Source organism: Macaca nemestrina, chromosome 10, assembly GCF_043159975.1.
Source record: "Macaca nemestrina isolate mMacNem1 chromosome 10, mMacNem.hap1, whole genome shotgun sequence".
In the NCBI taxonomy this organism is placed as follows: domain Eukaryota; kingdom Metazoa; phylum Chordata; class Mammalia; order Primates; family Cercopithecidae; genus Macaca; species Macaca nemestrina.
The window spans coordinates 1023813-1038184 of NC_092134.1; the positions used below are offsets into that span (position 1 = coordinate 1023813).

The 14372-nt window shown below is 51.6% G+C and overlaps 1 protein-coding gene across 19 annotated transcripts in view; it reads right to left on the reverse strand.

Annotated features, from left to right (window-relative positions):
- The window catches only part of LOC105490546 (E1A-binding protein p400), a 135325-nt gene that overhangs the window by 53037 nt on the left and 67916 nt on the right, over window positions 1–14372 (reverse strand). For 13 of the 19 annotated variants that reach the window (XM_011756299.3, XM_011756297.2, XM_071070762.1 and 10 more), the window contains 8 exons: window positions 14183–14357; window positions 13935–14071; window positions 9876–10062; window positions 8759–8925; window positions 6957–7126; window positions 5853–6095; window positions 3202–3366; window positions 1444–1602 (listed from right to left, as the gene is read on the reverse strand). In XM_011756299.3, the coding sequence (XP_011754601.2) occupies window positions 1444–1602; window positions 3202–3366; window positions 5853–6095; window positions 6957–7126; window positions 8759–8925; window positions 9876–10062; window positions 13935–14071; window positions 14183–14357 (1403 nt within the window). The remainder of the gene's footprint in view (window positions 1–1443; window positions 1603–3201; window positions 3367–5852; window positions 6096–6956; window positions 7127–8758; window positions 8926–9875; window positions 10063–13934; window positions 14072–14182; window positions 14358–14372) is intronic. The other 6 variants (XM_071070765.1, XM_071070767.1, XM_071070766.1 and 3 more) reach the window with 3 other exon arrangements.

The window sequence follows — 14372 nt, forward strand, 5'->3', positions numbered from 1 at the left end:
TTAGATCTGCCACGGAAGCATGTTGGCTCCCAGGCCATGACTGGAGCTGAATGGAGCCAGGAGTTTATCCCTTTCCTTTGGGAAGCACTCCAGAGCCACCCAGAAGCATCCTAGCATACCTCCAAGGCCCTGGGTGCCCCATCGCCATCAGCACGTGGCCACCTCCTAGCCCAGGTGACAGCCTGATAACTGTGAGGCTTCTGCCTGCCATGAGCAGCCCAGCCCTGGCAGGATGTCCACCCAGTCCTCACGACTGCAACAGAGCAAGCCAGTGCCCGTTTCATATCCGTTCCCCAGAGCTGCTCCTGACATGACACCAGCTACCAGCCAGGGCCAACGAGAAAGGCAGAAGCCATGCCACTTAGTGTGGCAGACTTTCCTACAAAGATGTGGTCAAAGAGGTGTCTGAGTGCTGAAAAGGGGCCCAGGGGTTAAGAGTCACCCTAGGGGAAAACAAGGGGAGAGAGGCTGAGGTTGTCAGAACTCAGCACTTGGGGGTAGGGGTGTCTGGGCTCAGACCCTCAGGGTCCAGGACTCCAGTTGGTACTGGGGTCTCTGAAGCTGAGGAGGGCTTCCACAGGACAGTGACTCATCAGCCCGCGAAGAAGGGTGCAGCAGCTGGTTCTGGAATCCCCAAGATGCCTGGTTCTGGGGGTAGGGGCAAAACCTGGCGAGTGGAACTGTTGACCACGCTGGCATGCAGGACTGCTGCTGGGTGACGCTAACAGGACTGGAGAACAAGCCATGGCCCCTCCCCACTCCAGGCTCGCAGCCTCCTCTGATGCCTAACAGAGCCTAACAGGTTGGCAGTGGCCCACCCAACATCACTGCCCACTATGCAGAGGTGGGGCTGGAACTGAACAAACACCACTCGGCCACCAGGACAAGGGCTCCATCCCAAGGAGAGAGCCTCACCCCTCTAGGCTCCCAGCTGCCGCCACAGGTCTTTGGGTTCCAGAGGACACACCACATCATGACAGAGCATGTCCAGGGAGACCCAGGGCCAAGGCAGGGGCAGAGTGAAGACTCAGAGGTGAAGCAGGTGGCGAGACAGGATGAGGAGTGGCAGCTCGGGCCGGACAAAGAACCAGGCCCTGCATGGGCGGCCACACGGTCCCACTCCCAGGGGAGACTGAGCACACTGAATGTGATGGCGAATAACAAGCAAGATTTCTCATGATTCCAAATTTCTTGTGAGAACACAAACAAAACAAAACCCTAAGGACAGTGGAGGCTGGTTATATCCAACCAATACCTTTGAAAGCACAAGAAAAAGAAAATAAATCAGGCTGAATGACACATCTATAGAAATCAGAGATGGCCACACACTAGACTGTGCTGTTCTGAGCTACAGTCAAAGACACATGAATGCCTTCCACTCGCCTTAGATGGAAGAGAAAGAAGCTTCCAAGCCAAGTCTCCCTCCTGCTCAGAGCACCCTACCTTGTGGGGTCAAGGGTGCAGGGCTGGGACCGCCGGCCAGGGGCTTGCTTCCCAGGGCGCCGTGCACAGCGCCCGCCTGAGACACGGTCTGCATCACCACGGGGCCAGGGGCTCGAAGGTAGGGTTGCCCGGGGGCGGACACGATCTGGAGGACGCTGCCTGCAATCATAGGTCCGCTAGGTGTCAATAACAGGCACGTGTACATCACAGTCACACACTCCAGGCACTTCCAAACAGTACAAAGTAAGTCGACAAACTGAAAATCAAATCTAAACAAACAAATCAATGCAAAGTTCAGTCACTGTGAGAAAAGTGGCAACCCATCACCAACAGTGGATGATGACATACTAAGAGGCAAGGTCTCTTGCTCAATGTCAAGAAAAGGCCATCTACCCTCTGTCCCTTACGGAAGGTGTGTGACACACAGCTGCTGAGGACCTGCTGTGCTGTTCGAGGTACTGAGCTGGACATCCTCACTCCCAGATCACTGCAGTCACTCCTGACAGCAGTCAAGGAGAATGAAGAAATGGAACAAAACCCTGTTTTTAGCCCAGATGCCTGTGGCTTTTCTGCTGCTTTTTAAGGAGGCTGCCACTTTGGATCTTGTATGACTGCATCTTTCTGACTTCTTTTACTCTGGAGATAGCTTCCCATGTCATACTTTATGAAAACTGGCGGCCATCAGAGATGTTACCAATTGGCCCCACCTCTGTGGGCCAAAAAAATGTTTAAAAAAAAAAAAAAAGGAAGTAAACCAAACTGAATCGTTTCTCTGTGGCAGGCCTTGTTCTGCTGAGATGTGTGTCTCTCTCCAAGGAGGTCAGTGGGCTCACCCCACTAATGACAAAACCTTCCCCCCTGACAAATACCACAGGCAGCGATCATGAGGAAAGCACTGGGGAGGGCGGTCGCTGAGGCTGCAGTCAGGGAAGGTGGGGGAAGGTGCCACCGGGGCTGCTGTGTGGGGGTGGGAGGGAGGCAGCCCCTAAGGCTGCTGTCGAGGAAGGAGGGGGAAGGCGGCTGCCGGGGCTGCTGTGGGTGCTCCCTGAACCCTAAACTAAAACAGAGTGAGCCAATGATCCCACCACCAGGACAAGGCACTACTCAATTCCTCTCCCTCACTTTTTTTAAAGAGCAGTTACTATATAAACACACTGCTCTTCACCAAAGGTCTGGGCTTTGGGTCTGGGAGTTAAAATTAAGTCTGTTGATAGAAGAAAATGATTTCTCATACATAAAATTACTAATCCTGTGGTGTTTTGGGGACAATTTGTCTCACACCTATATTAGAAAGCAGCAAATATTTCTGTTACTTATCTATTATTTAGAGATGGGAGCCTCACTCTGTGATCAGGCTGGAGTGCAGTGGCACGATCTCGGCTCACTGCAGTTTCAACCTCTGGGGCTCCGGTGATCTTCCCACCTCAGCCTCCCGAGTAGCTTGGACCACAGGAGAGCACCACCACGCCTGGCCAAATATTTCTACTTTGATCTACAAAATACGAAACTCTCTTCAAAGGGCAGATGCTGGGAAAGAACGTGCCAGTTGTTTGTCTGACACGCGTCAAGCGCAGGCAGCCCAGTGGCTGCTGAACGGCGTCTCGCTGGGCCGGTCCTCCGCGGACCATGAGACGCATCATTGGACACAGGGAAAAGCCTGAAGCGTACATGCACGAAGCAGGCCTGCGGGCAGCAGGGCTCACGGTGAGGCGCTTTTGTCAATTTCAGCGTCAAGTGCTCTCTCTTCCTTATCCTTACCTTGCAGCTGCAGCGGCTGGCCCGCCGTGAGCTGCCGGAGCTGGCTGTGCGACAGGGTGAACTTGCTGCCCTGGAACTGCAGTGTCACCGGCGTCTCCGGCTGAGCCACGCGGCTCTGTGGTCCTGCGATGGATGCCAGCTGAGCTATTTTCACTACCTCGCCACCTGTTGAAACGGAGATGAAAAGGTGAATTCAGATCATTTTGGAAAAAATTTGGGTGTGTCATATTGACAATCATTTCTTGTATATAATGACCATCTATCATAAACTGAAGCACCACAGAAATGTTTATCAGGTAGTGTTTTCTACAACTTTTTAAAAATAATTATTTTCATTAAAAAGAGAAAACAAAATGTCAGATTTTAATGGTTAACTTTACTTAACCATAACTGGTAGGGATTTTAGATATCAGATATTGATAATATTAAGGAAGCTATTAAGGAATATTTTACTTTTCTACCCAAACAATAAAAAAGCAGCAAACATCAAAAACAGCAGAAATCAGCTGCATGAAGTGGCTCATGATTGTAATTGTAATCCCAGCACTTTGGGAGGCTGAGTTGGGTGGATCACATGAGGGCAGGAGTTCGAGACCAGCCTGGAAACAGGGTGAAAACCCATCTCTACTAGAAATGCAAAAAAAAAAAAAAAAAAAATTTAGCTGAGGCATGGTGGCGGGCGCCTGTAATCTGAGCTACACAGGAGGCTGAGGCAGAAGAATCGCTTGAACCCGGGAGGCAGAGGTTGCAGTGAGCTGAGATTGGGCCATTGCACTCCAGCCTGGGCAACAAGAGTGAAACTCCACCTCAAAAAAAAAAAAAAAAAAAAAAAAAGCAGAAATTTATTTGTAATACACTTGGAAACTCACACATGAACCTAAACTTTAGAGAACTTTATAAATGTGGAAAGTACCTGTCCAATTTAGCTCACAAAGAGAGACTGTATCTTCACAAATATAAAAAATAACTAGCTTCAGTTGCACCCATAACTCTCCAAAATCTAGGAATGTATTTATTTATTTTGTGAGAGACAGGGTCTGGCTATGAACCAAGCTGGAGTGTGGTAGCAGGATTATAGCTCACTGCAGCCTCAAACTCCTGGGTTCAAGTGATCTTCCCACCTCAGCCTCCCAGGTAGCTGGGACTACAGGTGTGAGCTACAGCACCTACAAGATCTAGCAATGCCTCTAAATACATAAATAAATCACATACATAAAAAAATCTTGAAGATATAAAACTTCATACTAATTTGAATTAGACGGTAAAAGTCAATCTATAACATTTACTGTTTTAAAAAAAAAAGTAAAACTTAGCGTTGCTTAAAACCCTTTTTTTGAAAAAACATAACTCAGACGTGGTCATATGCCCCCAACTCAAAAAGGCATTACCTTCCGGCTACTACTGAACAACAGGTTTAAAGATTTATTTCCCAATGGTTGATACTTGAGTCTAAATGTTCTTCCCAAGAAAATCCATGCCAGAATTATTAGTGATATGATAAAAAGAACAGTTAGTAAGAGACTAGAAAAATGTCTAGAGGCATCTTGCCCACAGAATAACTGTGAACAAGGAGGGGAAAATGGAAACAGAAGACAGAGATTTGTGCATAGAAGTGTCAATCTCCCAACAATCCTCCTTGCTCCATACACAGGTGAGAACCGGCCCACAGGAAAAGCAGTTTTGCTCACTTTACAGATCTCCCAAAGAACAGCTCCTCTGGCAACCACCAACATGACTTTCATCCCACGCAAGACAGTGTCTAGTTTGATAAAGATGTAACATATGCAACTGCTTTCTCCCTTAGGGCAATTAACTAGGACAATTACTCTTTATTTTTGGGCAATGGGAGAGAGAGAGATTTGTAAGGAAAGACAATTAGTTTGAACTCAGTGTCTCTCTGCATCACTCCCTCTCCCATCTCCATCTTTCCAGAAAGGCCTCCACGCAATTTGGCTATACCAACAAAAAAAGGAGTTGAGGTGGCACTTGAGAAACAATATAATACTTTAAGTCAGGATAATTTCCACCACAGAATTAATAGGGTACATGTAAGGTCTGAAAACATACTAATCCCACTGGACACAGCAAAATGTTCTGTATTTAAAAAATTAATAACTGTGTTTTTTAAGTCATTAAATTGTTACAAGATATCTTGATTGAGCAATTATTCATCCCAAGTTTAAGTTTGGTAACAGGCGAGAGATTAAAAAGAGCTAATGTTTTTTAGGAATCTAAAGCTTGTTCACATGACTGGCAAGGAAGCGACCTTAACAAAAGCAGTCGCTGTCACTCTAGGAGCATCTGCTCCCCCAAAGTGCACCTGTGTGGCTGGTGGAACAAGGCCGGGGCTAACACTGGGAAGTGCCGACAACAGCACCAAAGCAGTGAGTGAGCGCAGCAGGAAAGCAGAGCTGGATGGCGGGGTCAGGAGAGAGAGCACAGACAGGAGAAGGCCGGACGCGGCCTCCGCAGAGGCGCTCCCTGCTAGACTCATGCCGGAGGTGGCTGCACTGGTGAGAGGCAGCGCTGGGCATGGGGCTGGGGAAAGACACAGGAGTGGACAGCAAGGCTCCTCCTACATCCCCGTGTTCTTAACACAACTCCTCTGGGGTAGAGAGATGGCAGAAACCTGGAAAGGTGAGGCCACTTACTAGGCAAGCGGGCCTGGGCCTGCGAGGTGAGCACCAGCCTCTGAGGCAGCGCGCTCTGCCCGGCCGCGTGCGAGGGGGCCTGGGGCTGGGGCGGGGGCTGGCCTGGGGTGGAGGCCTGTGCTGTGGTCTGGGCCCGCAGTTTCGCAGGATGGGCCGGGCTAGCGGCTGTGCTGGAGGCCGAGGCGGGCTGGTGTCGTGGAGCACTGGCGGAAGCCTGAGAGGTCTGAAACGGGGCTGCTGCTGCTGCAATCGATAAGGTTTGTTTGTGCAAAGCTGTTAGAGGTTCTTAATAAAATACATTATTTTAAACCGAATTTTAAAGAAATAAACATTTCACACTGTCTCTCAAATGAGAAGCCCCCTCTTAAGGAAAAAAAAAAGGAGGGGCCATATAGTTTACAGAGTGAAAGAAACGTAATTTTACATGTTGTTAATTATCTTCACTTTGAGCTACAGTACTCTATGCGGTACATTTCTCAGAGTAAACAGAAACTGTTAGAAGTCAGCCCAACCAAACATTAGTATCAATTAGAAACTATTTCCTAAACACACACAAAAAAACATCAACAGAGCTTCCACTCATATTTCTATAGAGAACGCTGGCAACAATGCAGGTCTCCGCATTTATTTTTAGCTCAGAAAACCCGATGGACATGGTGTGGAGGGCCCCTTTGGCCACGTGGTGAAATACTACTTTTAACTATTTTGATGACCTTTTCTACTCTATCCTTCCTCAAAAGAATAATCAAGTTCAAGTGACAGCACGAAATACAATATGAGCAGACGTTCTCAGGAGTCTCCTAGACGACTGCACGCATGCGCCTCTTGTCAACAGAAACAGCCTGCCCAGTGGCTGTCAGTATCAGATCAACACTTATTAACCTAGGAGTGAAATTTCTTCAATAGGGAAAACATCCATTACCAGCCATCAAAAAGTCTAAAACTCATCAAGAACTCAACAAGGCACCTTCAGAGAGCCAGCAGGTGATGCCTAGTCCCACTTGGGGACGATTACCGCGTCCAGAGGTGCAAGAAGAAAGTGCCATGGACTTGTCCCACAAAAACCTCCACAAGGCGGAGAGCAGACAACTACGTGAAGTCTACCTTTTGCCTCCGGATTGGCAGAGAATGTGGCGATGGGCGGCCGTCCTCGAAGCGGGCCCTGTGGAGCAGCAGAGGCTGTGGTGGGGGCTGCCGTCCGGGGCGGGTGAGTGCTGGGGAAAGCCACGGTGCGACCCTCGGGCTTCTGGCCGTACTGCACAGGCTGAAACAACCTAGATGCCCGTTGGTCCAGGCAAGAAGACACAGAGCATCAGACCACAGAGAGAACAGGCCACCTCAAGGAGCCGGGGTTCACCGCTGCCCACAGGAAGCCAGCTCAGGGGCCAGCACCCAGAGTGCAGTTTACAGAGGGAAGGGAAAGACGCCTAAGTACTGCCCTAGGTAAGCTTCCCCCAAGCCCGGTAGCAGTGGCTAACAAGACTTAAGTACACCAAAGTGGTATGTTAAATCTGCCCAGATTCCTGGGAATACGAGGATGAAAGCTGTTTTAACTTTCACAATCGTATCAATGTAGATTAGAAAACAACACATCTATTATAGCACAAGGGCTAAGGGGAGTGAGGAGAAACATCAACTTGACAAAAGTCTGATCAAGTGGCCGTACAAGTGATGGTTCACTGTTGCCTCAAACTCCTGGCTTCAAGCAATCCTCTTGCCTCAGTCTCTAAGTAGCTAGGAATATGGGTGTGCACCACCACACCTGGATTATATTATTTTTTTTTTTGAGAGATAGGGTCTCACTATGTTGCCCAGGCTGGTCTCCAACTCCTAGGCTCAAGAGATCCTGCCACCTTGGCTTCCCAAAGCATTGGGATTACAGGCATGAGCCACAGTGCCCACTTTAAGCTGGGAACTATACTGGCCATTTTCAAAACCCCTATACAACGTTAACAGGCAGAGATGGCCATCAAAAGTCATTTTTAGGACGGGCGTGTGGTCTCACACCTGTAATTCTAGCACTTTGGGGAACTGAGGCAGGAGGATTCCTTGAGCCCAAGAGTTCAAGACCAGACCGGCAACAGAGTGAGACCCCTGTCTCTATTAAAAACTTTTATAAACGTTTTTGTAAAAAGCCATTTTAAAAACACAGACTAGCACCCACTAGAATGGGTGCTGTTCATTTAACTGAGGGCTGCAGGCTCCCTGAGGAGCAGCCTGCTGGGTCGTGGCCCCTCAAGCTAAGCAGAAACCTCTGGTACTGACGAGGGGAGGGTGATCCACTCAAAGTCCCAGTGAAGCCAAGTACAGAAGTGCCAACAAGAAAGACCTGTCTGCAGAACTGGCCCCTTCATCTCCAAACGCCTCTCTCCTTTCCTTTCCTTTTTAACCTAAGCACAGGATTTTGGATACTTCCAATTGCTAGATTTAGACTACGAGTCATTTATATCTTGTTTTAATCATCTAACGTGTCTGTCCCTCCCAGCCTCACGACACTGGCAAAAGCATCACTTCAGAATCATTCACGTCACTTGTAAGACAATGACATCACGGTGGGGGTGGAGCCCTCTGCCTGCCACACTCATGACACGTGTGGTCCGGCCACACCAGCCTCCACCACAGGAGGTACCAGGTTAAATGCAGCCCTGACACCCACCCTACCCTAAAACTGCCATGAAGACGATCAAGGCGGTTGCTGCTCAGGGAGACAAGTAGTTGCACTGCACCACACAGCCTAAAAGGCATCTGCACAGCCACACGTACCACAGCCAAGGACATCAGCAAGGTCCCAAGAGCAGCAGATAACCCAAGTACATTAGCAGCCTTTCTTTCACCACGCGTAGACCTGGGTCAGCTGCGGGGACCCTGGGAGCCGACCCTCCCTGCTGCCTCTGGGTCGCACGCACCTGCTGGCCTTCAGCTTTGCTGCTGCTGGTCGGGCTGCTGGGGCTGCTGAAATGGAGATTTCCTCCATGAGTTTCCGTGGTATCTTTTTCTTAGACAGCAATTCTGCCTCGTGACGAGTGATTTTATTTTCTAAGCCGATGAGATCAAACATAGAAAGATCGGTTTCCTAGAAAAAAAAAGAAAAAAAGTCTTGCTGCATGAAGTGGCATAAAAAGCACCTAAGAATCAAAACTGATTTCTATGGCAGGGCCCTAACGTGGGCATCCAGATGCGCCCCCTCTAATGGCCACTCGGCAAGCAGACCCTCCTCCACGCCAATACACAGGTGCTGTCACGCCCTTGGTGAAGTTCTGCGGATGCACCGTGCGTGCTCAGCTACTTCTCCCAGGCCACAATCCACACAACGCCAAGAAAGCCCGCCCTCCGCACCTCTGCCCTCTGTGCATCTCTGCCCTCTGTGAACCTCTGCCCTCTGCACCTCTGCACTCTGTGAACCTCTGCCCTCTGCACCTCTGCACTCTGTGAATCTCTGCCCTCTGTGAACCTCTGCCCTCTGCACCTCTGCACTCTGTGAGTCTCTGCCCTCTGCACCTCTGCCCTCTGTGCATCTCTGCCCTCTGCACCTCTGCACTCTGTGAACCTCTGCCCTCTGCACCTCTGCACTCTGTGAATCTCTGCCCTCTGTGAACCTCTGCCCTCTGCACCTCTGCACTCTGTGCATCTCTGCCCTCTGCACCTCTGCACTCTGTGAATCTCTGCCCTCTGTGAACCTCTGCCCTCTGCACCTCTGCACTCTGTGAATCTCTGCCCTCTGCACCTCTGCACTCTGTGAGTCTCTGCACTCTGTGAATCCCTCCCCTCCGCACCTCTGCACTCTGTGAATCTCTGCCCTCTGCACCTCTGCACTCTGTGGGCCTGCCTCCCTTGGGTAAACTTCCGGAGGTGGAACACTGATGTCTAGCCATCAGTGCCGCTAGACAGTGCCATGTATCGCAGAGCTGCAATTGCAACTGCAGAAGAAGAGCTGGTTGAGAACCATTTCCAAGAATGGTTTTATCTATGATGTGCCTGGAAAAGACATCCAACAGTGATCCGCTTTCTGGATCCTCCACTTACCCTCCAGAAATCTCTCTCCAGTGCCTTCAGGATTAGAGATGCGGACGGATATTCCAGGGGCCCCGCCACATAGGAAGAGCCTGGGTGCCGGGGCTCGACGAGCCCAGGGTGATTGCAGATGCGCTGCAGCCGCACGAGGATGCTGAGGACATTGACAAAGTGCCCGCTCTTCAAGGCCTCCTGAGTGCTGCCCGTGGAGGAAAAAGCATGAAGCATTCAATCCAAATGGCACATGGACATATTCCCACCCTCACGATCAACTGTCTCAACTCCAGAAAGGTGGGCAGAAGCAGATTTTTCTAGGTCCGTTTACTGAGTTAGACAGAGTGGCCATTCAAGTCCACGTCCCAGGCAGGGCCTTCTGCACTTGCTCGCCATCCCCGTTTAGAGTGACACCGCCCCATCAGAGCTGACCAGAGACAGCCACTCCAGTTCATTCTTCATTCACAATCATAGCGAATGCTCTCAAAGAGACGTGGGGGGCAACCAAGGGGGATAAGCAAAGTGAGGGGCAGGGTGAGCACAGCAGAGCAAAGCCCCTCACACACCCGCTTGGCAGCTCTGACGCCTGGTCCTGCACTGGCCCTGCAGGTGGTGCGCGGGGGTAGACAAGGGCCCAGGTCCATGCCCTGTGTGTCTTACCACCCAGTGAAGGGGGCAGACAGAAGGACCTACAACGCACACTGGGACCAGGGCTGGGCAGGAAATGGGACCGTGGTAGGGAGTAGCCCTCTGGCGTGAGCACAAAGCACCAGGCAGCCTGAGGGAGGAAATCAGGGTGACAGTGACGACAGGTAACTGGTCTGGAGAGAGATGGCAGACTCATGGGAAGAGAAGGGAGGAGACAGCAATGGCAAATTTCCAACCCAAACAACTGGGTTGATGGTGGTGCACACCCTAAAACGGGAACACCAGGGAGGGAGCCAGGCTTGGGAGAACACGAACTCAGTTCTGCCATGTTGGATGTGAGGAGCTCAAGGGTCAGCTCAAGCGGAGGTGACAGAAACCACCATGACAGCAGCACAGAACCCAACCAGGGCCGGCACGGAGGCTCACGCCTGCAATCCCAGCATTTTGGGAGGCCAAGGCAGCAGCACGCACCACAGAACCCAACTAGGGCCGGCGTGGTGGCTCGCCTGCAATCCCAGCACTTTGGGAGGCCAAGGTGGGCGGATCACTAGAGGTCAGGGGTTCGAGACCAGCATGGCCAACATAGTAAAACCCCATCTCTACTAAAAATGCAAAAAAAAATTAGCCAGGTGTGGTGGTGCATGCCTGTAATCCCAGCAACTCGAGAGGCTGAGGCAGGAGAATCACTTGAACCTGGGAGGCAGAGGTTGCAGTGAGCTCAGATCGTGCCACTGAACTTCAGCCTAGGTGACAAGAGTGAGACGCTATCTCAAGAAAAATTTTTAAAAAAACAAAACAAAACAAAACAAAACAAAAAAACGAAAACAAAAACCCAAGCAGGAGGGCTCCACAGGGGAGCCGATGCCTGGAGTCCTGAGTCCCCACACAGCTAGGCGTTGGCACATGAGAAGCACATTGCATAGGGGCTGAGAAATGAGTGGAGACCGAAAAATGGAGACAAGCATCGGGAGAGCTCCTGCGAGCCTGGCTCTGGAGAGCAGCGGTGGGAAGGAAAAGACACCAGGGAAGGACTTACATGCACAAGGGCCGGGGCACAGCACGTGCTTCAAAAATAATGGCTGAGAAGATGGATGATTCCGGAGAAGGGATGGGACTTAAAGCCCACATGGACGGGCTGATAACAGAAAGGCAACTCGCCCTGGCTAACAGGAACCAGGAGAGGCCAGCACAAGTGCAGGGTGGTCTGGGCAGGTAGGGAGTCTGGTCTGGCAGCTCTGGAGCTCACGGTACAGAAATACGGGCGCTGCCCTCACGGCAGCGGGTGTGGCACGGTCCCTGCAAGAGGGAGGAGCTGACCAGGACAGGACGCTCCTGGACCACCCGAGGATCCCGTCGAGCACCAGAGAGCGCCCCAAACACTTGATTACCAGGTGCTCTAGGGGGGCGAGGCGTGCGCACACCTAATGCACTATAGCCTGATTTCACAGTCTCGGAAAGAAAGAGGAAAACGTGCATGAGGAGTCCGAGTGCCCTTCTGCCATTCCGCCCGGGGAGCAGATGCCACACAGCCAGCCTGAGCCCAGCAGAAGAAGACATGCTTTCCCCCTACAGGTCCCAGGGCCACCAGCCTCTCACACCTCAGACGACACTGCAACCCTGACAGCAAACAACCATGCTGCGTGGGCACAACCCCAGAAGGGCAACGGGTCAGACTCCCTGAGACAGTCCCTGTACACAGGGCGTGGTCAATTGTTGCGTGGGCACAACCCCAGAAGGGCAATGGGTCAGACTCCCTGAGACGGTCCCTGTACGCAGGGCGTGGTCAATTGTTGCGTGGGCACAACCCCAGAAGGGCAATGGGTCAGACTCCCTGAGATGGTCCCTGTACGCAGGGCATGGTCAATTGTTGCGTGGGCACAACCCCAGAAGGGCAATGGGTCAGACTCCCTGAGACGGTCCCTGTACGCAGGGCGTGGTCAACGTGACCTCCCTGACACGCTGGCGCCCAAACCCTGCATACATTGTGAGTCCTCTCCACTCAAATGACAACTAGTGTGTTACCAAAGCTGGCACAGGCTGATTTCAGTATTCTACTGAAAAATCTGACACCAGAGCTTCAGCAACGTGGCAAAGCGTTTTCTGTCCACGCATACAAAGTTTCTACAATGCCCGGAGAGTCTCGCCACTAATGGCGTGGAGTGAGGTGCTGCTCCGCTGCCCTTCCTCTTGGAGAAAGGACAGTTGTACTGTGTCATTTGTGAAGGACTGAGAAATTCCACAGTCATCATGCACACTTACCTTCCCTCCTGAAATCTTCACTCACCAGGTTTAAGCTGCATTCACAGTCACCCTCCTCTCAAGGGTGCCCAGGCGCCACGTGCACATGCACAGAACGCTGGCAAGCCCCTGAGTGCACGCCCTCCGGCTGCAGAGCAGAGGATGAGGCACAGAGAGGGAGACCCAGGACGGGAGGTGGGGGTGTGCGTGTGTAGCTAACATGGGCTCACCCCTAGTCTCCGCAAACCACAGTCTGCTGTGCCCATGGCCACGGAGTGCACTCACACGATCGCCTGGCATCTGCTCCCGCCACAGCAGCTCACCAGGGTCCCCATGTCGTCTCCCCACAAGGAGGGGAGCACACGAGCACGTGGCTGGTGGAGGAGTGGGGTCGCTGATCCAGTGTGTCTGACTGTGGCCTGTGAGGGACACTGAGGTGGCATGGGGTAGGGGGTAACCCTGCAGCACTGCCTCATGGCCACACCCCCAGCAGAGACTGAGTTGTGATGACTAAGCACAGATAAATTTCAAATCCTCCAAAACTTGATTTCCAGGGTTTTTTGGGTTTCTTTCATCTAAACTCAGAAAACTGGAAAGCCAGACAGACCAAAACCATGCACATCTGACGACCTCAGAGGATCAAAGGGGGGCCCCACACTGTGTCAACTCCAGGGGCACAGCTTCCGGCACCAGCACGTCCCTGCAGAGGCACAGCAGCCAGCCATCACATGGTGTGCGCTGAATGGCGCATTCCACCCCATGCAACACCCTGCTCACTGCGCCGCAGAAAGCAGCGTGCCACCTCCTGTGGGCCATAGCCGACCCAAGTTCTGGGGCCTCCAGGCTGGCTGTGGGAAGGCGAGCTGCTCAATCATCGTCTCTCCCAGATGAATGGAAACTAAAATTCACAGAATTCTCTGGGCAACACAGAGAGCAGCACCAGGACACCACCCTACACATGGGCAGCTACACAGGAGTGGGGCTTCTGAGACAGGAAGTACAGCAGGGCCAGCATGAGCCTGGAAACACCTGAGGCCGCAGAGTCTGCTGCCCCCAAGAGGGCACCTCGGCCTCCAGCTCCAGACACCCAATCCTTACGGAAAAGAGCTTTCTGCTGAGGCCACAGAAAGGGCCTCTGTCCCTCACAGGCAGGGACAGCGAAGGGGGCACATGCCCAGAGTCCACACTCACCCGGGTTGTAGGATAACATCCTCGTATAAGGCTTTTTGTCGGTTAGAAAGGCGACACTTCAAAACATGCTCATATTTCTTTGTCAGTTGCTTTTCCACATCTCTCTTAGTTCTCCTCAAAATAAATGGCTGTGTCACCTGAAAATAAAAAACTGTTTACTGTTTTCTTTCCAAAAATGCTGCTGTAACACGTTTACAATGAGGCATACACGTTTAATCACTGAGCTGAAATGGCAGAGCCCAACCTACCCTGTGTAACCTTATGACCACCTTATGGTAGTAATCCTGGCTCTCTTCACTGGGGGCCCTCAGAGGGGAGCTCAGGTAGGGTCTGGAGATCCCTGGGACCAGGAAGTGCACCATGGTCCAGAGCTCCAGGAAGGTGTTGTGCAGCGGCGAGTCGATCAGAAGCAGGCGTTGTTGGCTGCAAACAGGACAA